At 39.6% G+C, this 22,370-nt stretch overlaps 1 protein-coding gene across 1 annotated transcript in view; it reads left to right on the top strand.

The window, feature by feature from the left end:
* Positions 1 to 19,906, top strand: part of LOC140480985 (SH2 domain-containing protein 1A-like) — a 59,179-nt gene extending 39,273 nt beyond the window's left edge. Inside the window, exon 4 of the mRNA XM_072576597.1 lies at positions 19,668 to 19,906. Coding sequence (XP_072432698.1) covers positions 19,668 to 19,711 — 44 coding nt within the window. The 3' untranslated portion in view covers positions 19,712 to 19,906. The remainder of the gene's footprint in view (positions 1 to 19,667) is intronic.
* The last annotated feature ends 2,464 nt before the right edge of the window (positions 19,907 to 22,370 follow it).

Genomic DNA, 22,370 nt, shown 5'->3' with positions numbered 1-22,370 from the left:
TAGGATATCTGGTCGACATGGGCGGGTTGGACTGAAGGGTCTGTTTCCGTGCTGTACATCTCTATGACTCTATGACTCTAGAGTGGTGCTGGAAAAGCACAGCAGGTCAGGCAGCATCCGAGGAGTAGGAAAATTGACGTTTCAGGCAAAAACCCTTCATTGGGAATAGATGATGAAGTGCTTTTGCCCGAAACGTCAATTTTCCTGCTCCTCGGATGCTGCCTGACCTGCTGTGCTTTTCCAGAAGCATTCTAAGCTAGACTCTGGTTCCCAGCATCTGCAGTCCTTGTTTTTACCACCCTGTTGTGAGTACATGCTGATTGCAGGTGGGAATGAGGATTCATTTTGGCAGTTGGGTGGTTGTGGATGTACTCAGACATTGTTGAAAGCAGGTAAACACTAGGGTCCATTTTAAACCTGCCCGCCTGTTGGAAACTGTGTAGATAGAAAGCAGATGGGTCTCACCTGCTGACGTTTCGCATTTGCATAATGCAGCTCATGGCATGCATTGCTCCAAATGGCAATTGCAGTTCAACGAAACAGCTCACCACCAATCTGTCAAGAGCAGTTTGGGATGGGCAGCAAATACTTACATCCCATGATGGAAGTAAAAAAGCCTGATATGATTGTATATTAGCTGAGACCCTCTACCAAAAGGACAACCTGGAATTCTGAAGTGTAATTCAGGTCGCGTGAGAATCCTTATATTAATAGAGTTCCTGGGAGCTTTCAAGATTGATGTGGCACTCTTTCTAATATTGTGAGGGAACGCTTCAGGGATACCATCAAGGCCTCACTTGCAAATTTATGTTGTTAAAAATTAACTTGCTTTCTGTGCTGAAGGTGCTGACCTTGCCCTGAATTTGACTTGGTGAGCAGCTACCATCCTCCAGACTCTCATTCAGATGCATATTCCACGTGCAAATTTTTGGATGCAGATATATCCAAAGCTATCAATTCGACTTTAGTGTGTGCGGCATTCCCACAGACAAGTGGGAATCCAAGACGGTCCAAATTGGAGGAGGAGCATTGGAGAAAGCGTCGAGCATCTTGAGACTTGCTGTCAGGAAAATGTGGAAGCCAGGAGATAACAGAGTAAGGAGTATACTACCACACCAATGCTCCATCCACCCTTCCCACCACCATGTTTTGCCCCAAGTGTAATAGAGCCTGCGGAAACCTCATCAGTCTATGTAGCCATCTACGGACTCACCCTGAGAGTGGGAGACACTCATCCTCATCTGTCGGGACCACTGATGAGATTATGAGAGAACAGTACTTCTTTTCTTAATGTCAAAACTAGTGAGAAGAGGGATTTGTTGAAAGCTTCCATGTGTAGGACTCTGCCACAGGACACAGGAATGTTTGTTGAACTGAGGTCTGTGTACAGTTTAACAAAGATCTGACGGTTTCATGTTGTAACCAGCAGTCACTGAAGTTGAACTGATAGCTTCGGGTATATCTGCATTCAAAAATTTGCATGTGGAATATGCATCTGAATGAGAGTCTGGAGGATGGTAGCTGCTCACCAAGTCAAATTCAGGGAAAAGTCAGCACCCTCAGCACAGAAAGTGACTTAGTTATAAACAACAGAAATGTGCAATTTTCCCTCACCCTCTGCAAAAACTATGTAAAATCAAATGATGTCAAAGTTGAACTTACCGATCCCTCAATTAATCTTAGTCTTTATATTAAGTTGTGGCAATAGGAAGTTCATTCTCACTGTTAAATATTTGCGAGTTTTGTCCTTTTTATTTAAGCTATTGTTAGTTTTCATGTTTTCAGTTGCACAGTGGTGAGCGTGCAATTTCTACGACTCCAAGAATATTTATGTATTGGCCCTGCAAAGAACATCAAGCCCTCTACAGTGTACTGCAACTGAAGTTGTTTCCAACTACTTGTTAATGTACTCACAGTCAAACTGGGCAAGTAAACAGTAGGAGAAAAGTTTTGATAAGATTGTGAATGCATCAAAGGTGCACATGGCTTTGCTCCACTATGGATGGAAGATCAATACTCATCTCTTGGTCTCACTGACAGTTCCATATATCAATGGCTTTTCCCCCTTAGAGGTTCTCTCTGTCTCCACAGATGCTGTCAGACCTGCTGAGTTTCTCCAGCATTCCCTGAGTTTGTTCCTGCTCACTTGTCCATCCTGCACTTGAGTAATGTCAGGTGAAACCTTTTCTAATTGTGGGCTGGGTTGCAGCATGGGATCCAACAGCACCATCATCCATATTGGTTTTAAGGCCAAAACCCATTCCATCCCTTAATATTTCAATATATGTGCATATGATTCAAAATTGAATTAGACATGTATTGGTGCAAAAGGGCTTGCAGGGTTATAGAGGAAGGGCAAGGCAGTGGCATTGCTGGATTGCTCCTGCAGAGAGACAGCATGGACTTGATGGGTCAAATGGTCTCATTCCATGCAGAAGTCATTCAATTATTTAATTACTCATGCTCTCGCCATGGTCCTGTCATGGGTCTTGAATATTCTGCACTCCAAAACGTTGAGCTTTTCTTGCATAACTGATCAAACAATGAAAACTCTTGTAATGAACTGGTGATAGTTTACGTTGAAGATACTCCCTGCCACAAATAGGGCGAAGCACTCCGTTATGACAGTGTGCTTTTTTCCCCTCTCAAATGAGTCATTCAGAATTTTTTGAGTCATCGTGAGATTATCAACTCACTTCTTCAAAGTTGTAAAGAACGGCACTGTGAACATGAAACTACATGATGATCGAGATTCAGATATAGCAGTTTGGAATTGTAGCAGTTTTCTGGTGTAGGATGTCTTGTGTCAGAAACCAGTTGTTGAGAAATGGCTATTTTCCATTGGCTTACACTGTTAGCTAGGACCTGCATTAAAAGATAGTGAAATAAAGCATTTAATAATAGTACTTCTCTCCCTACCCCATGCTGCCTTTCCAAGAAAGATATGATACATTGGAGACTGACACATCCCCGGCTGGTCCCACACTTGGTTCATTTTTCATTATTATTGTAAACATAATATTGGCTGCCAAACAATCCCAAACTGTGTTCCTCTCTGAACAGCTGGCAGAGTATAAGGCCGGTATGGCTGTATCCTCCAATTTCTTTCCTTCCTTTTCCACAGGGAAGCACTATAAAAGCAGGGAATAAGTAGCAGGAATGTTTGAAATGTTTCTAAACCAGGTCTGACTGAAAACCAACAACCAAGTCATTAATCTATGTTTCCACATTGCAATTTTGCTTTTCCAGCTTTGCCCGTATTTCAAGCAGACTTGTGATTGAGATGGTAGCTGCCCATTGAATTTTAATTGCATCCTGGCTCTAATGCACCCAATCAGAGCAGGATTTGTGGCATTCCTTTTTGTTCCTGGTCGGCGATGTAACACAGCCAAGCATAACATTGGCACAGCCTTCAGAAGGCTTAAGCCATGAAGTGACCTTCAAAGACCATTTGGAGGCCAAAAGACACTACAGGAAGTCACACCTGCAACACTGGAGTGTAAATATTTTCTGCTTCAGGCCTAAGAAATGATTCAGAGTTTCATTTGTATGACATTATACTGCTGCAGTAAAACAACACAATATGACTTTTCATCCAATTACTGCCTGCTGTGGGCAAAGGTGATTCACCGCAATTTAAAGAAAGAAAGCACTTTGATGAGGTGATGAAGGATTTCCTGTCAGCCATTTGCTTTAACACTTGCATTCATGTGATTCCCAAATGTAAATAAACGCTTTGTCAAATCGTGCACACTTTGATGTGAAGGATGCTGGTAGGCAGGAATGAAAGATATTTCTACTTATACTACTCAAACCAAATCTGTCAGCCCAAGTAAAAATTTTTTCAGTAAAATTGCAAGCAGAATTTCTGTTATCTCTTGACATAAAGGAGCCTCAGCTCAGTGAACAGTGGCTCAATGTTGAAGCTAGATATGAACTACTTTTAGAAGATATTTAGTGGTTTAATTACAGGCTTACAAACCACTATAAATGCCAGAGGAAACATCACAGAAGCGCCTCACAGGAGGCGCCCAAGCACCGAAGATGTCACCTAGACAGGGGACGAAACGTCTGCAACACAAATTCCCAGCTCGGCGAACTGAACCACAACAACGAGCACCCGAGCTACAAATCTTCTCACAAACTTTTATAAGCTCACATAGCTAGATTTGAATGAATTTTGTGGCCTGTTAGCCCACTGTTAACAGGTATTCACAATTATTTCCTTCTCCATCTGGTATCCTTCGTGGTAGGAGGCTGTGTTTTGGGTAGGTCTGTTCCTTGGTTAATCTGAAAGGAGATGTACCCAGGAGGGATACGGGAAAAGAGAGAGATCCTGCACCCAATCTGCATTGCCTTACTGTCTAACTCATGTGATTTCACCAGTTCCTGCCATCTGTCATGACTACAAAGATGCCTCTATCATCACCCCTTATTGTTATGACATTTCTTTCATAGTCACAGAGTCATGGAGCTGTGCAGCATGGAAGCAGATCCTTCTGTCCAACCAGACCCATTTGGAGGACAAAAGACACTATTGGAAGTCACAAGTGCAACACTGGAGTGTAAAAACAATGACTGCAGATGCTGGAAACCAGATTCTGGATTAGTGGTGCTGGAAGAGCACAGCAGTTCAGGCAGCATCCAAGTAGCTTCGAAATTGACGTTTCGGGCAAAAGCCCTTCATCAGGAATATCCAGTGAACATAATCCCAAACTAAGCTAGTCCCAACCACCTGCTCCTGGCCATATCCCTCTAAACCTTTCCTGTTCCTGTATCCATCCAAATGTCTCTTAAACATTGCCACATTGTTTCCAACTAATTTCACCTATCAGTATCATTTTATAGCCTGTTTGTGCTCTCTTCATAATTTACTTTCTTTCCTATTTTGTTCTGACAATGAATTGGACAACCATACCTTCTGCACCTTTATCTAAGTTATTTATATAAATTGTGCAATTGAGGTCCCAGTACACCCTGCGGCACACTACTTGTTACATCTTACCAATTTGTAAAAATACATTTATACCTAATCACTGCTTCCTGTTAATATATCAATCTTCTAGTCACGTCAATATGCCAACTGTTACAGTAATATATTTTATTTTCCTCAGTATTCTTTGATGCAACAATAAGCTGGAAATCTAAGTACAATATAACCACCAATTCTCCATTATGCACAGAACATGTTACCTCCTCAAAGAGTATCGGGAATAGTTTGATCAAACATCATTTCCCCTTCACAAAATCATGTTGACTCTAGCTGATTACCTTGAACTTATCCAAATACCCAGTTATATCTTCTCTAATAATAGCTTCCAATATTTCTTCAATGATAGATGTTAAGCTATCTAGTCTGTAGTTCTTGCTTTCTGTCTCCCTCCCTTTCTGAATAAAGGAGTTAATATTTGGTCTTTTCTAATCTAATGTGACAATCCCAAATCAAGTGAGTTTTACAAAAAAAAGTATCAACTGTCTATTAATCACTTTTGTTAAGATCCTGGGATGAAATCCATCCTATCAGCCTGTAGCTCCGATAATTTCCTCAGTAATACTTCTCTCTTGATTCTGATTTTCCTGAGCTCCTCTCTCCCTTCCATTTCTGGGATATTACTTGCATGTCAATTGTGAAGACTCTGCAAAATACCTATTCAGGTCATTTGCAATTTTCTTATTTTCCATTGTCAGTTCTCCAGTCTTGTTTTCTTTGGGTTAACAATCACTTTGTTGACTCAATTCTTCTTTAAATGTCTATAGAAACTCGAACTGTCTGTTTTCACATTTCAACCTGGCTTTTAAAATCTAACCTTTCCTCCTTTGTTAACTTCTTTGGTCATTCTTTGATTTCTATTATATTCTGTTCAATTCTCTGACATGCCATCTATCTTTGCACATTTATGGATATTTTACATCAGCCTGTTCAGGGTTGTTATATCACAACTCTGGAGCAGGTGGAACTTGAATCTGGGCCTTCTAGCTCAGAGATGAGGGCGCTACTACTGCACCATTAAAACTCCCTTGTTCAGTTATATACTTTGTCATTAAGTTTGATACTAACTTTAGCATTTCTAGTTAACCATGGATGGTTGATCCATCCCTTGAAATATTTCCCATTCTTTGGAACATATCTATTCGGTATATTTTGAAATATGACCTTAAATGTCTGTCACTGCATTTCTGTTGACCTATCTTTTAACCTATTACACCAATTCACTTTAGCCAGCTCTGCTTTCACATCCTTATAATTTTGCTTATTCAAATCAAAGAACATCTCAGAACCCTCCTCTCTCTAACATACGGTAAAATTTAATCATATTATCGTGCCTTTGCTATGAGATCATTAATTATTATTATCTGTACAGGGTCCAACCAGCAACCACACAGTAGGGCAGGGCATTAAGGAAGAAATAATGAGAGCTTGTCAGCAAAGCCCGTCAATAATTATGGGCAATTTAATCTACACATTAACAGGAATTGTCAGTTGGGCAATGGTAGCCTTGCTGTAAAGTTCATTAAATGTTTTAGGTATAGTTTCTTAGAACAGCAGGTTCTGGAGCTGACCAAAGACCAGGCTATAGTAGATCTCATGTTCTCCATTATTGGTGCCAGTGTTTTACAAACCAGATCCTGCTTCTCCCACACTAGTCTTTGAGCCACACATCCATCTCTCTAATCTGCCACACATCCAACTCTCTAATCTGACATGCACTGTACCTGCTTACTCATGGCTCAGGTACTAATAGAGGTTATAGTCTTTGGGGTCTTACTTCTTGATTTAGTGCCTAGCTCCTCCCACTGACTGTCCAAATCCTGCTTTCTTGTTCTGTTTATGTCACTGGCACCTACATAGATCACAACACTGGATCCTCCCCTCTCCCTTCAAGGTCCACTTCAGTCCTAAGATGATGCCCAGAACCCTGGCACCAGGATAGGCAACAGTGCCATTTGGTTTTGCTCAGAGACTCACAGCTGGAGAGAGAAGGAAAAGATCCAGCATCATAGTCCATGTAGGTCCTGATAACAAAGGCAGGGCAAAGAAGGAAGTTCCGCATAATTCATTTTGTTAGTCACATCCTCAAAACATGTTTAACAAGTTAGTCAAACACAATTTCGCATTTACAACTCCATCTGACCATGCTGTATCAGATCAATACTGCCCAAGTGTACTTGTTTCAAATTCTTTGTAATAGATTCTATCTTTTTGCTACTTTGGATGTAAGGCTAACAGGTCAGTGATTCTCTGTGTTCAGTCATTCTCTTCTTAAATAATGGGGTGACATTTGCCAGCTTCCAATCTGTAAGAATCATTACACAATCTATCGAATTTGGAAAGATAATCTCCAATGTATTGACTATCTCTATTACCACATCCTTCAATACTCTGGGGTATTTCAAGAATATCAGGTCCCAGGTACTTTACAACTTTCAGTCTCAAATATTTCTCCAAAACAATCTCCCTACTGATGCTAATTTCCTTAAACTTTTCATTCTCCCTAGTCACTTGCATCTATAATTCTGGGTAATTTCTTGTATCTTCCTCAGTGAAAATAGATGCAATACAATCATTTGGCTTCACTACTGTTTCTTTATTCCAAATAATAAATTCTCTTGACTCTGTCTGTAATGAACCCATATTTGACTTAGCCAAATGTTTCCTAAAATGTTTTCAGGAACTATTGAATGTATTTTAATTTCATATTTACTGATGGTTGCTATCATATTTTGAACCTTAGGAAAAGAGCAAATCTTACTCACTTACCACAATACTCACCTATTAACTACCCCCTCCTTTAGCAAAATAAGCATCAATTCTTGGAGGCTAAAAAAGTTGAGGCAGAAGTAAAAGCAACTTGAATCCCATTTTCCCTTCCTCTGCTTATCTGCTTATCTCAGCCACTGTATTGTAAGTCACACTCAAGTGCCAAACATGCCATGATAGTGAGAATTGTCCATCACCATCACACTTTGAAAACCAATGTGTTGGGCTTGATTTTAACAATAACTCATAGGTTATCCAGTATTTTCTTTTTTCATGATTTGGAGATGCTGGTGTTGGACTGGGGTGTACAAAGTTAAAAATCACACAACACTAGGTTATAGGCCAACAGGTTTAATTGGAAGCACACTAGCTTTCGGAGCGACGCTCCTTCATCAGGTGATTGTGGAGGGCTCGATTGTAACACAGAATTTATAGCAAAAATTTGCAGTGTAATGTAATTGAAATTATACATTGAAAAATTGATTGTCTGTTAACAGATGAAAGGCTTGACCCTTGGAATGACTTTTCCATTGATGGCTGATCATCCAACTCCTTCTTTCCCCAAATCACAGAGTCATAGAGTCCTACGACACAGAGACAGGCCCTTCAGCCCAAACTGGTCGATGCTGACCAAAATGTCCGTCTACGCTAACCCCATTTCCCTGCACTTGGCCCATATCCATCTAATCCTTTCCTATCTATGTATTTGTCCAAATGCCTTTTAAATGTTGTTAATGTTCCCACCTCAACCACTTCTGCTGGCTGCTCATTCCATATGTGTACCACCCTAAGTGTAAAAAAGTTGCCCTTCAGGTTCCCTTGTATTCTTTCCCCTCTAACCTTAAACTAATGCCCTCTTGTCATTGATTCCCCAACCCTGGGAAAAGACTGAGTGCATTCACCCAATCCATGCCTCTCATGATCATATATATTCCTATAAAAGTTCCCTCAGTCTCCTACACTGTAAAGAAAAAGGTCCTAGCTTGTCCAACCTCTCCCTATAATTCAGACCCTTGAGTCCTGGCGACATCCTTATAAATTTCTTCTGCACTCTTTCCAGTTTAATAATATCCTTCCTATAACAAGGTGACCAAAGCTGAACACAATATTCCAAGTGTGGCCTCACCAACATTCTGCATAACTGCAGCATACCTTCCCAACTTCTGTACTCAGTGTCCTTACTGATGAAGGCCAGTATGGCAAAAGCCTTCTTAATTGCCCTGTCTACCTGTGACTCCACTTTCAGAGAACCGTGCATCTGAACTCCAAGGTCCCTCTGTTCTACTACACTCCTTAAGGCCCTACCGTTCACTATGAAACTCCTACCTTGATTTGACTTTGCAAAATGCAAGACCTCATACTTATCTATATTAAACTCCTTTTGCCATTTCTTGGCTCACTTCCCCAGATGGTTAAGGTCCTGCTGCAATTTCTGCTATCCTTCCTCATTCTCCACCGATACCGCCAATTTTAGTGTCATCTGCAAACTTATGAAACATGCCTTGTACATTCTCATCTAAGCCATTGATATAGATAACAAACAGTGATGGGTCCAACACCTATCCCTGAGGCACACCACTAGTCACAGGCCTTCAGTCTGACACACCTTTGATCCCTTTAGTCCCAAGTGCTGTATCCAAATCCTTCTGGAAATCATGAAATGTTTTGGCCCTGTTTGCCTCCTGGAGTAGCAAATTCTACAGGCTTGATATACTCTGGGTAAAGGAATTGCTCCTCATCTTGGTCCTAAATGGTTTACTTCAGACTGTGAGCCTTGGTTTTGGACTCTCCCGTCATCGGAAATATCCTTTGTGCATCTAACCTCTCATGTCCTGTTAGAAGTTTACAGGTTTCTGTGAGATCTCTCCTCATTTCTCTGAACTCCAGTGAATATAATCCTGATTGATTTAACTTCTCCTCATTTGTCAATCCTGCCACCCCAGGAATCAGTCCAGTAAAATTTCACTGCTCTCTCCCTACAGCAAGAACATTGTTCCTCGGTTAAGGAGGTCAAAGTTGTACACAATACTCCAGATGTGTTCACACCAAGGCCCCGTATAATTGCAGCAAGACACTCCTGCTCCTGTACTCAAATCCTCTCGCTATGAAGGCCAATGTATCATTTCCTTCATGGCAAAATACCCAAAATAAGCCTGTTATTTATGCTATCTCTCTCTTTAAAAAATGTTTGGAAAGTGGGCCATAAGTGTTTACTTCCTTTGTGATCAAAACTGAAAGTGCAAGTGTTGTAAATTCAAATGGCAAATTTGCCATCAACCTTTGCAGAAGGAAAAAACACTTTCAAATCAGTTCATATTCAGCATGTGCACAATAATGTACTTTCGTTAACATGAGACATAATAGATTCATAGGAGGCTTGACAGGTTAGATGCAGAAAAGTAATTTCCCCTTATAGGAGCATCTAGGACCAGAGGTCATAATCTCAGAATAATAGTCGCTGATTTAAGACAGAAATGAGATGGAATTCCTTCCCTCAGAGGATAGTAAATCTGTGGAGCAGGCTCGAAGGGCCAGATGGCCTCATTCTGCTCCCATTTTCTATGGTTGTATGTATTTGGCATTGCCATCCAACTATGGTCACCTTGTATGTTTTATATACTGCTTTTATTGCATTCTTTATTGGTTCATTTGTACCAAATGTGGGCAGTTTATTATTCACTTTTGGGATGTGCATATTGCAGTGGGCCAGCAGTTACTGCTTATCCCTAGTTGCCCTTGTGGTAGTGAGCTGCCTTCTTGAACCACTGTTATCGATGTGCTGTAGATAGTGTTATGGACCAGGCCAATCCCCCTCAAAATATTCAGAAGGTAGTCTTATTTTAAAGGTAAATGTAAAATGTTGCATTCCAGATGCAATTCAATTGGTCAAATTGCCAAATTTAAAGTGAAACACACTGTATTCATCCACTTAGCTGAGTTAGCTTGCAATGCGGAATAATGCCAACAGCATGGATTCAGTTTCTGCATTGGCTGAGGTTACCCTGAAAGATTTTGCTTTTCAACCTCCCTCCTCGCCTGAGGCATGGTGAGCCTCAGGTTGAACAATTACTAGTCGTTTCTCTCTCTCGCTCTGTCTTCTGTTCCAGGAGGACTATGGTGACTTCATATTTTACTCATTACTGCCATTGTGCACTGGTGGTAGAGAGAGTGAAGTTTGTGTAATCTGCAAAACATTTGTGGTCTGAATTTGTAAGCTATCAACGAATTAGATATCAATCAGCTTTGCGTTTCCTGTGAACCTCTGCGTCTTACGTTTTGATTTCCTCAGAAGCCACACTGTATTGTAGAGTTAACTCACAGCCAGAACTCTTCCACTCTATTCCTTCTCCAAACAATGAACTTCTGCAGTTGTGATTCAATCCAACACATTCTTTGCAAATGAACAACCTCTTTATTTGCAAATTTGTTTCAAAATCATTGAGGACATACTTTCTAAAGCACATTCTTCGGGCTCTTTCAGTAGGGCAACACGTACTTCAATATTCAGAAGATACAATTTCTTTATATTTCTTCAATTGGATACAACAATGGCAGAAGATTAATAAACTCTCTGAGTGTCTTTTAAAAGCAAATTCATTTAATGATGTGACAGATCCTCTCTCAGTTATTTATTTTCGTTGCAACATTTTCCACACTTCTTGAGGGGAGGTGATAGCCGAGTGGTACTATCACTGGACCATTAAGCCAGAGTCCCAGATAATGTCCTGCGAAACCAGGTTCGAATCCTGTGATGGGAGATGATGGAATTTTAATTCAATAAAAATCTAGAATTAAGAGTCAAAGGATAACCATAAATCCATCCCTGATTATTGGGGAAAGCCCATCTGGTTCACTAATTTCCTTTAGGGAAGGAAATCTGCCATCCTTACCTGGTCTGACCCACGTCAATGTGGTTGACTCTTAATTGTCCTCTGGAAAATTAAGGATGAGCAATAATTGGTGGCCTAACCAGTGATGCCCTCATCCTGTGAATGAATAAAGGAAATTAAAAAGATACAGAAAGCAGATTTATACCCAGCCTGAAAATTCCCAGATGAAAACCAAAAGAACTGCAGATGCTGGGAATCAGACACGCAAACTGAAATTACTGGAAAAGGTCAGCAGGTCTCGCAGCATCTGTGAAGAGAAATCAGAGTTAACGTTTTGGGTCCAGACCCAAAATGTTAACTCTAATTTCTCTTCACAGCTGCTGCCAGACCTGCTGAGCTTTTCTGCAATTTCTGTTTGTGTGTCTGATAATTTCCAGCTCAGATTATAATGCAAGTTAAATGTGCTTGGCCCAGAAGTGACTTTGTTTTTCTTTCTTGTTTCTTCCTAAGCCTCAAATGTTTATTTCCCACAAGGAGGGTGTTTTCCCCTAAGGAATTTTGCTACTAATTGTATCAGCGATGGTAAAATTGCATGGAATTTACAATGCAATTATAGGTCATTTGGCTCAACTTGTCTGTGCTGGTTTTTGTGCATCTCACAACCTTTCTCTCACCCTATTTCATCATCCTGTTCCTTTCCAATAACGTATTATTAATATTGGAGTCTTCTCTGGACTGCAGGGAGGTGCCAACAGACCGGAGAATTGCCAACATTATCGTCTTGTTCAAAAAAGGGTGTAAAACTAATTCTAGCAATTATAGAGAAGTTAGTTTAACTTCGATAGTGAGAAATGTTTGGAAACAATTATTCAGGGTAGGATCAGTAATCACATGGAGAAAGATGGGTTGGTTAGGAAGAGTGTGCGGGGAAGTTATGTTCAGTTAACTTGCTGAAGTTTTTTGAATGGATAATGGAAAGGGGTGATGAATGTAACATTGTTAATGTGGTATACATTCATTTCCAGAAAATCCTTTGATAATGTGCCTCATCACAGACTTGTTGGTCATGATATAAAAGAGACAGTGGCAACATGGATAGAAAATACAGAGTAATGTTCAATTGATATTTATCAGGCTGGGGGGAGTTTTGTAATGGAATTCCCATGAGTTTGTATTGGAATCTTTGCTTTTTTTGATATATAAATGTTAGTAATCTGATCTTGATGTGCATTAAACTTAGAAAAATTGTAAACTGTGATAAGGACAGCGTGGGACTCAAAGAGGACATTGATATATTGGTGGAATGCACACAGCAGAGAATTGTTAGGTGATGAACTTTGGTAGATGCTGTTATACAATACAAAATAGAGAGTATAATTCTAAATGGGGATATAGATTCAGATGGACCGGGTTGTATGTGTGCACAGATCATTGAAGGTGGCAGGACAGGTTGAGACAGTAGTTAACAAAGCATACAGTATTCTTGACTTTATTAATAGCGGTGGAGAGTACACAAGCAAGGTAGTAAAGTGTGTTGAACTGAACTGCAGTGTTGGGTACAATTATGGGCTCCACATTATAGGAAAAATGTGAATGCATTGGAGAGAGAGTTCAGAAGTGATTTTCTAGAGTCCTTTCGGGTACAGGAAATTTTAGTTTTGAGGATAGATTGAAGAAGTTGACACTGATTTCCCTGAAGAGAGAAAGGCTGGGAGAAGTTCTGACTGACGCTTTCAAAATCATTAGTGAGCTGGGCAGGTTAGATAAGGTGTAGCTGTTCCCACTTATAAAAGAAACAAGAATGAAAGGGCACAGGTATAAAAGTGATGTGCGACTGAAGCACAGGTGATGTGAGAAAAAAATACTTTTTCTCACAGGGTTTGGACTGTGCTGCCTGGAAATCTGATGAAGGCTGGTTCAATTGAGGCATAAAAGAGGACATTGGATTTTTTTAATGCACTAAAAATTAGGGCTAGTGCAAGCATGATGAGCTGAATGGTCTCCTTTTGTACTGTAATAATTCTGTCATTCTCTTTCATGTGCTTCCCTAACTTGCCTTAAATTTGCCCATGTTCTTTATTTCAACTGCTGAATGTAGTACAAGTTCCACATTGTAATAACTCTGATTGAAGAAGTTACTCCAAATATTGGATTTACTTTTCACAAACTTATTTTCCTGATATCTAATTTTGGATTCTCTCACATCTTCTCTCCTGCTGCCTATCAAAGCCTTCATAACCTTAAAGATCTCTATTGGGCCTCCCCTCAGATTCCTCCATGCACTTGTCTGAAATAGATTTCAAATATACACCTGAAGTGTTTGTTAATGTGTCGTTGGAGGGGTTGAATTACTTTTATTTGTGTTCATGTCTGTCAAAAGAGCAACTAGGAGAAAGTGAGGACTGCAGATGCTGGAGACCAGAGTTGAAAAATGTGATGCTGGAAAAACACAGCAGGCCAGGCAGCATCCGAGAAGCAGGAGAATCGACTTTTCAGGCATAAGCCCTTCTTCAGCAATACAGCTAGTTCTGCTCGAACGCTATAGTTCCAATCTCATGCAATCTCGTATTATAATAAGAAAATTACATAATAGCAACACCATTTAAACTAATGGGGCTGGAATCACATTATAACTAATACATGCTTAAAACTTTGCACTTTAGAAACAATATCCCCAATTTGCCAGACGTGTTATAGTGAATTTGTGTTAATGAAATGCGTGCTACAGCAGAATATTCTGTATTATGCTGTCAAACATCAAAAGATTTAGGGTTAATAAGCATCACAAAGCTCGTCCCTTTTTTTCTAAAAGCTGTTCCTTGGCTCAAGGAGACTCTGTCCTTGATTTTGTTTTTCAGAGGGAGGGGTAATAAACGAGGCTGGGATCGGTCTGTCTTGGTACAGAGGCCTTTTGATTAGGTGTAAACAGATGAGACTTCAGGCCAAAGTGGTCATGTTTTAGAGGTGACCTGTATAATGAAAGGGGAGTGGTCAGCTCTCGAGCTGAGTAGTTTAGTTCAGTCTTGAACTGGTGAGGAGTTCAACAGTGAGCTGTGTGGAAACTCTCTCTCTCTCTCTCTCTCTCTCTCTCTCTCTCCCCTTAGCTTTAACCTGGAAGCATGTGTTCCATTTATACTGGTTTTTAAAGGGAGTTTGCTTATTGGGACTGTTGTGTATATTCAGAACAGCAAAATTGTCTAGTTTGGATAGACTGAGTTCTATAGGGGTTCTTTAATCTGTTCTTAGTGTTTCATTGTGTAATTATATGAATAAGTCTTTGTCTGTTTGAAAATCTAGTAGTCAGCCTAGCTAAATTAATCCAGGTAATTTTCACTGTACACTTACTGAAACAAATTGTAAAGTTATGGTCTGGGCTGTCAGCTTAAGAATGTTTTGAGTGGTCTGGCCTAGTCCATAACATAAGTAAATCTTTGAGAAATAGTCACTTGGTTGTACATAACTTGCATATTGCTGAGAAAGTCATGTTTTGGTAACACATTTTCCTTGCATTCTTTAGGACATTCACAATAAATACAGGCGGCACGGTGGCACAGTGGCACAGTGGTTAGCACTGCTGCCTCACAGCACCAGAGACCCAGGTTCAGTTCCTGCCTCAGGCGACTGATTGTGTGAAGTTTGCACATTCCCCCCATGTCTGTGTGGGTTTCCTCCCACAGTCCAAAAATGTGCAGGTTAGGTGAATTGGCCAAGTTAACTTGCCCGTAGTGTTGGGGGAATGGGTCTGGGTGGGTGGCGGATCGGTGTGGATGTTTTGGGCTGAAGGGCCTGTTTCCACACTGTAAGTAATCTAATCTAAAAAATACCAAAGTAAAGGGGACACAATATTTGTAATTTATGAGAGGAGAGTGTGGATTGGTTAGACTTAGACTCTGTTTGGTAGAGGTATTTGAATGGAAAACACATCCGTTAATGGTGACAGGCAGTTAACTGCTAAGTTTTGTTTAAATTTTAAACCAGGCAGGTTGATTCTGATTGATCAAGACCAAGTCCTGAGAAATGCACCAAAGAATGTCTGTCACCTATCCGAATGAAATAAGCATGTTCCTTTTGTACAGTATGAATGCTGTTATTGCTTTATTTTTGCTAATTGCCCTGATGAATGCAAGATGAAAAGCTTTGACAATTTTTAAGACAATAGTCATTAATCATTTTTTAATCACAACAGAAACAATAATATATTTAATGTAATAATGTCAAAGATATAACACAACAAAATTATAAAAGGAAATATGATACCAAGTCACTTAGAGAGATATTGGATCAACTGACCAAAACCTATGTCGAGAGGTAGATTTTAAGGAGTGGCTTGATGGAAGAAAGTGAGGTTAAGACATGGAAGCTGTAAGGAGAATATACCAGAATTTGGTGCCTAAGTAACTGATGGAATAATTAAAATCGGGAATGCTCAAGTGGCCAGAATTGAGGGGTGCTGATATCTCAGAGTTGTGGGGCTCAAGGAGGTCATAGAGCAGAGCATAGAGCATGGATGTATTTGATGAAAAAGAATGTGAATTTTAAAATCAAATGTTTCTTGTCTGGGAACTAATGTTGGTCAATAAACTAATGATGGTAAATTGAATGCAGCTTTTCTATATTAAAATGCATGCAGAAGATAATCTTATATTTACTCCAGTTACTTATGTTCTCCCCATTTCTCTCAATTCCTTCTCTCCCCATTCATTTGACTCTTGAATCAATTTATATCTCACATTTCAAATTCTTTCCTTGATTAATCTTTCCTCAACATTATTATGTTTCTAAAAAAATCCCTAACATGCCCTCCTTATTTGAGATAACCTAATATTTTCCTTGTGTCTCATTGCTCAAAAGAATCTTCCATGACCTTGAACAATTTACTTTAGTCATAATCCAGTGAAATACTCACCACTTACCTGGATGGGTGCAGCTCCAACAACACTCAAGAAGCTTGACATCATCCAGATCAAAGCAGCCCACTTGATTGACACCACATCCACAAGCATCTTTTCATCTCCAATGCTTAGCAGCAGCAGTGTGTACTATCTACAAGATGCATTGGAGAATTACACCAAAGATCCTCAGACAGTGCTTTCAAAACCCACAGCCACTTCTATCCAAAAGGGCAACAGCAGCAGTTACATGGGAACACTACCACCTTCAAGTTCCCCTTCAAGCCACTCACCATCCTAACTGTTCCTTCACTGTCACCTGGTCAAATTCCAAGAATCCCCTCCCTAAGGGCATTGTGGATGACCTGCAGCTGATGGAATACAACAGTTCAAGAAGGCAGCTCACCACCAGCTTCTCAAAGACAACGAGGAATGAGTAATAAAAGTTGGCCAGCCAGTGATATCCATTTCCCACGAGTGAATAAAACAATCTTGTATCTTGTCTAATTTTGAATGTTATCGTCTGAGAATCATTTTCAGAGTGGAGTGACTGTTAGTCTGGTTCAGTGACTATTGTTCACAGGAGTACATCTCACAATTAGATGGTTATGGTATTTTAGTTGGCCAAAGTAAGGACTGCAGATGCTGGAGATCAGAGGTGCTGGAGAAGCGCAGCAGGTCAGGCAACATCCGAAGAGCAGGAGAAACGATGTTTCGGGGCAAAAGCCCTTCATCAGGAACCATTTTGGTTGGCATTGATTGTTGACCATGCCCCTGGGAGAGCTCCTTGCTCTTTAAAGGTTCTTCAACATTTATTGGTATGAGGTTCAACGATTAGCTCTCTAACCTGGAAAGAAATGCAATATCAACTGATGCAAGGTAACACTTTGAAAAATGATACGAGATATCTTAAATTAGAGGAGTAAAAGCTGGCAAAATCCTCATACTTTTATACCACAACTTGATTCAATTTGGATATGGTGACTTTACTGGTCTGTATTGTATAAGAGCTCCTCTTGATGATGTGCAACAAGGTTGATGTGTAGCACTCCATGTAAACAGATTTCAAGTAAATTAGAATGCACTAGTGCTCATGCCAAACAGATGCAGAACTGGGTTTCTGATTGATCTTGGCTTTCCCAGAAAAAAAAATCCTTCAATTCATTTCTCAAACCAATTTCTCTTATCAACTTACCTGATTCATTTAGCACAGATGCTGCTCTCTTTATTACACTAACATTCAAGCACTGGTCTTTAAAAATAAATAAAATAAATCCAATTAGATTGTGATTTAAGTTCATATATCAAGACAGTCCGCGGTTGTGCTTTCTCGCTCGCCTTGTTTTTATAATTGTCAGATAACTTGCACATTTCATGTTTCATCGAGAGAGTATATTTGATTACATTTCATTTATATCTGTTAGGATGCCTACACTCTGCAACAGTCGGTGTCAGTCAGATCAATTTAATTTGTCAATATTTTTCTATTATATTGATTTTCATTTGTTATTATGAATTACATCAGTATGTGAATTCCCAGCAGCCGAGCAAGCAGTGATCTATGTGATTATACCTCCTCCTAACTCCCCGCCTATTCATTTTTGGTTTTGTGCGTTATAGAATTTTCGCTCCCCGGGAAAGGACAAAAAATGCTTTTAGAGAAACAGAAAACATGCAGCAATTCTGACAAGAGGAAAATGAAGAAAATTAGCTGACGTTTTTCTTAAATTGCTCTTGTGATATACATGTAGCCATGTTCTTGAGCAGGCAGTGGTGAGCTGTCTCTTGAAGCCCAAGTGCTCCCACAGTGCTGTTAGGTCAGAGTTATAATAATCTGACCTGGCCATGGTGAAAAAACAATAGCGATCAAGCCAAGATGGTGTTTGACCAGGGGGTGGTAGTGTTCCCATTGGACCTTTCACTTTTGTCCTGCTAGGTGGCACAGGTCACAGATTTGGGAGGTGTTTGTGAAATCCTATATTTATCCAGCAAACATTTCTTTAGAAAGTGGCAGAACAAAGCAGTGCTGGAGACAACTGTAGGTAGAAAGGGCAGTCCGCAAGATTAAGCCTCAACAAGAGTGATTGATGTATGTACAAATAGAATTCTGCTGGGATATTTGTGTTTAGCACTATCATTGTGCATGTTCTAACAACCTCCGTATGGAAAGTCACTCCATATTACTGCACATCAGGGATACATTTCCAGGGTGACATAACTCCATGGAGGCCAATATCCCATCATTAAGTCACCCTTTATGTACATGTGGAGCGTCCTTGACAATGATCCAGCTCCCTCAGAGCCAGCTCTCAGAGTGAACAGAACCTCTAACACTCCTGTTTATATCTGTCAGCTAGGGCTCCCTGATTGGACCAGGTTAACAGCCCCAAACAGGGAACTCATATTCTATGAGGTCCACCTGGCTGACCTTGTTGTAACCACTTCACAGGGCAAATACATTAGGGGATAATTTTCACATTTACATCAAGTGGATGCTTAATTGGCGGACTATATTGTTTATCTTCCATGCAGCCGTGCGATTTCTATTTGCATACTATCCATTGTCCAGCCTATTGTCAGAAATAAAATAAAACTGGGAACTTGAAACTAAAATATTTTCCCACACTGATTACTGCATGTCGCACAGATCTCACTGCTCCTATAAAGGCTTGTCATTTTGGCTTTGTTACTACTTTCCTCTCTGTCAATGATTGCAGCATCAGAAGTAAAGCAGGAAGGTATCCTCTCCACTATTTCCAGTAATGTGTTTAATTTCAGAAGGAGCAGACCCCACTGCATCTTCAGTGAGTTGTGTTATCGCAAATCGGATAATCTTGCAGCGCAGGGCAAAATAGCCGTTTAGCCGATCTTGCTTGTGCCAGCTGTTTGAAAGAGTTCTCCGATTAATCTCACACCTGTGCTCTTCACTGAAAGCCCTGCAAACTTTCCTTTATCACGTGCATATTCCATTTCCTTTGAGAGTTAATATTGAATTTTCTCCCACCAGCCTTTCTGACAGCATGTTTGAAATCAAAACTACTCACTGTGTGAAAAAATGCCTCATCTTGATTGTGATTATTTGATCAATTAAAAGCCTTCAATCTGCTTTTTGTGGTTACCATTTTCTTCTATTTATGCTTAATTCTTTGAACCATGCCATCATATAATATTAATAGTTTTTTTCTTTAGGTGCACACGGAAAACATGAGTACTTGGACATACTGAGCATCTGACCAGAGCAACAGGACATTGGACCGATCTCCAGCTATTGGATCACAAAAGGATAATTTTGCAATGAAATGCATTCCTTCTGCTTGAATGTTGCTTTGTGTATTGATTTCTTCAGTCAGTGTTTTGTTGGTTTCACTGTTCTACATCCTGGAAAAAAGTGCAAATGCAGTTAGTGCCTCGACACTCTGGTGCCATAATTTGAGTCCTTTGCTCTTTCTGAGTTGTAAATACAGAAGGAGGCCATTTGGCTCACTGTACCTGTGCAGGCTCTTTTAAAGAACTATTCAATTATTTCGAGGACAGATTGGCCGAGACTCAATCATTCATCATGGTTTATACATAAACTGGATACCAGACTGTACTTTTTACTCCCTCAGAGGTTTGACAGTTTCAAAGGCGCTTAGCTTAGTGATCCTGTACCTTTAGTCTTTTTTAGCAAATTTTCTGAAGTATAGGAACCCTGCCTATGATTAACAATAGAAAGAATGTTAAAATGAAGATGTGTTGTTGATCGAAAACAGATTTGAATCCCTTGTCTTTCCTCTCATTTCTATTGAAATCAAAGGATGTGAGTTTGAAATTCGTCTAGGAGCTAATATCAATCCATAAGTTCAAGGAGCCTGATATTTCCTGTAATGTTGATGTTTTGGAAAGCTTTGTTCATCATTATCAATGATTTTGCTCCCAGTAGTTCTGAATGCTGAGATATAATGGTCTCAACCACATCACAATTTCAGGCTGATGCATGTGTTATGGACCAGACCAAACCCCTCAAAATATATGAAGAAGATAGTCAAGACTCTAACTTTTTCTTATTTTAAAGGCAAGTTCCAGGCGCTGCATTCCAAATGCAATTTGATAGATCAACCACCAGATTTGAAGCAAAACACACTTTATTCATACACTATTGTCAAAATACAATAAAGGAAAGAATAGGAATAAATTAACTCTATTGAAAAACTTAACAAAATAATAGATTATTTAACTAATAATCAGTAAGTGCTCCAATATAATAACATCCCATAAACACACCCTTGGCAAAGGCAAAGTCAGTAAAATAGATTGGCTCACATGTAATTCTAGCAGCAAGAAGAGAACCCAGCTTTTAGCTTTAACAGAAAGAGAGGAAAAATAGCTTCATATCCAGTTTCAAGGCACCGGCAGCTGTTACTGAAAAATTTTAAACTAAAAATCCTGGTTCTGAGCAAGCTTGACCCCACCCATTCAGGCTGCTTCTATTGTTCCAACTTTGAAAAATAAAACCAAGGCCTCACAGGCTGTTTACTTTATTGGATTCAAATAGACAGCTCAGCGTCTCTGTCTTAAAACTTCTCTTCAAAAGAAAACCAGGATGAAATACATCTCTTAAAGCTATAGTATCATCATACATATAAGTGTATGCAAGAAAAACTACAAGGTGCAGTATGTGAGAGTGTACTCCAAAGGAGTTTCTGTTGATGGTTATGCCATGTTCCTCGTAAAACATCAGGGATTCACAGTTTGTCCATTTGGACTAATTGCCCTAAAACTAATGTGAAGTTTCACATTGTCTCACTTGGAGCAGGTATTTTTGGACACACAACCTCACCAAAAACACAGAGTCAGGACCATATGGGAATCTTCAGCAAGAAGTACAGGTGTTTTAAATAATGAATTTGTTGTTAATTGTTAACAAAATATCTTCACTTGACTTAAATAAATTTTATCCATCTGCACTTTTAGCAAGTTTGAGGGAACTTCTAAAGATGTTTTAGTGTTTACAACTTTTTAATTACATTTATCTGACTTAGATATTTCAACTTGAAAGGCTCGTCAACAAGACTGATGTGACTTTTAAAATATTTTTAAATGTATTTACTTTTTATTGACATTTATTCAAATTAATATTTCATTGTAAACAATACTGAAGGAAGTCTGAAGTGATTTTTAAAGCAAAATCCAATTGTGTAATTTTTTTTACGTCTATGTGACATTGTTGGGTGGTTTAAAAATAACAAAAACTTTCTTTCCAACTCACATTTTAATACTTTAAAGGTTAGGTCAGCGAGGATGAAAAGTTTTTGCACTCAGGGCACTAGTTTTGCATGTTTCTTGTTAGAATACAGTCCATCAAAAGGGGCAACAAAATGTCAGGCGCCATGGCTGTGTGCTGAGCAGGAAATACTGTTGCTCAACTTTTCCTTGCTGGATTGACAGTAAATGTTAGTGTATATTATAAAATAAATACTAATAGAACAACTGGAAAGCATTAACACGATTAGATAAAGTCAGCATGGGTTTCTGAAAGGTTTATGAAATCATGTTTGGTCAATCCGCTGGAGATCTTTGAGAATGTAACTAGTAGAGTAGATAAGGGAGAACCAGCGGATGTGGTGTATTTGGATGTGAAGAAGGCGTTTGATAAGGTCCCACAGAAGAGATTAGTGGGCAGAATTAAAGCACAGAGGATTGGTAATATATTGGCATGGTTGGGAATTGGTTGAAACAAAAGAAATAGGGAGTGGGAGCCAATGAGTCTTTATTTGGGTGGCAGACCGTGACCTGTGAGATAATGCAGGGAATAGTTCTTGGGCCTTAGCTATTCACTGTATGTATATATAATAAATAACCTGGATAAGGGAACCAAATGAAACATTTCCACGTTTGCTGATGACACGAATC

Source organism: Chiloscyllium punctatum, chromosome 9 (genome assembly GCF_047496795.1).
Source record: "Chiloscyllium punctatum isolate Juve2018m chromosome 9, sChiPun1.3, whole genome shotgun sequence".
Lineage (NCBI taxonomy): Eukaryota > Metazoa > Chordata > Chondrichthyes > Orectolobiformes > Hemiscylliidae > Chiloscyllium > Chiloscyllium punctatum.
This window is presented reverse-complemented; position numbering and strand designations above follow the sequence as displayed.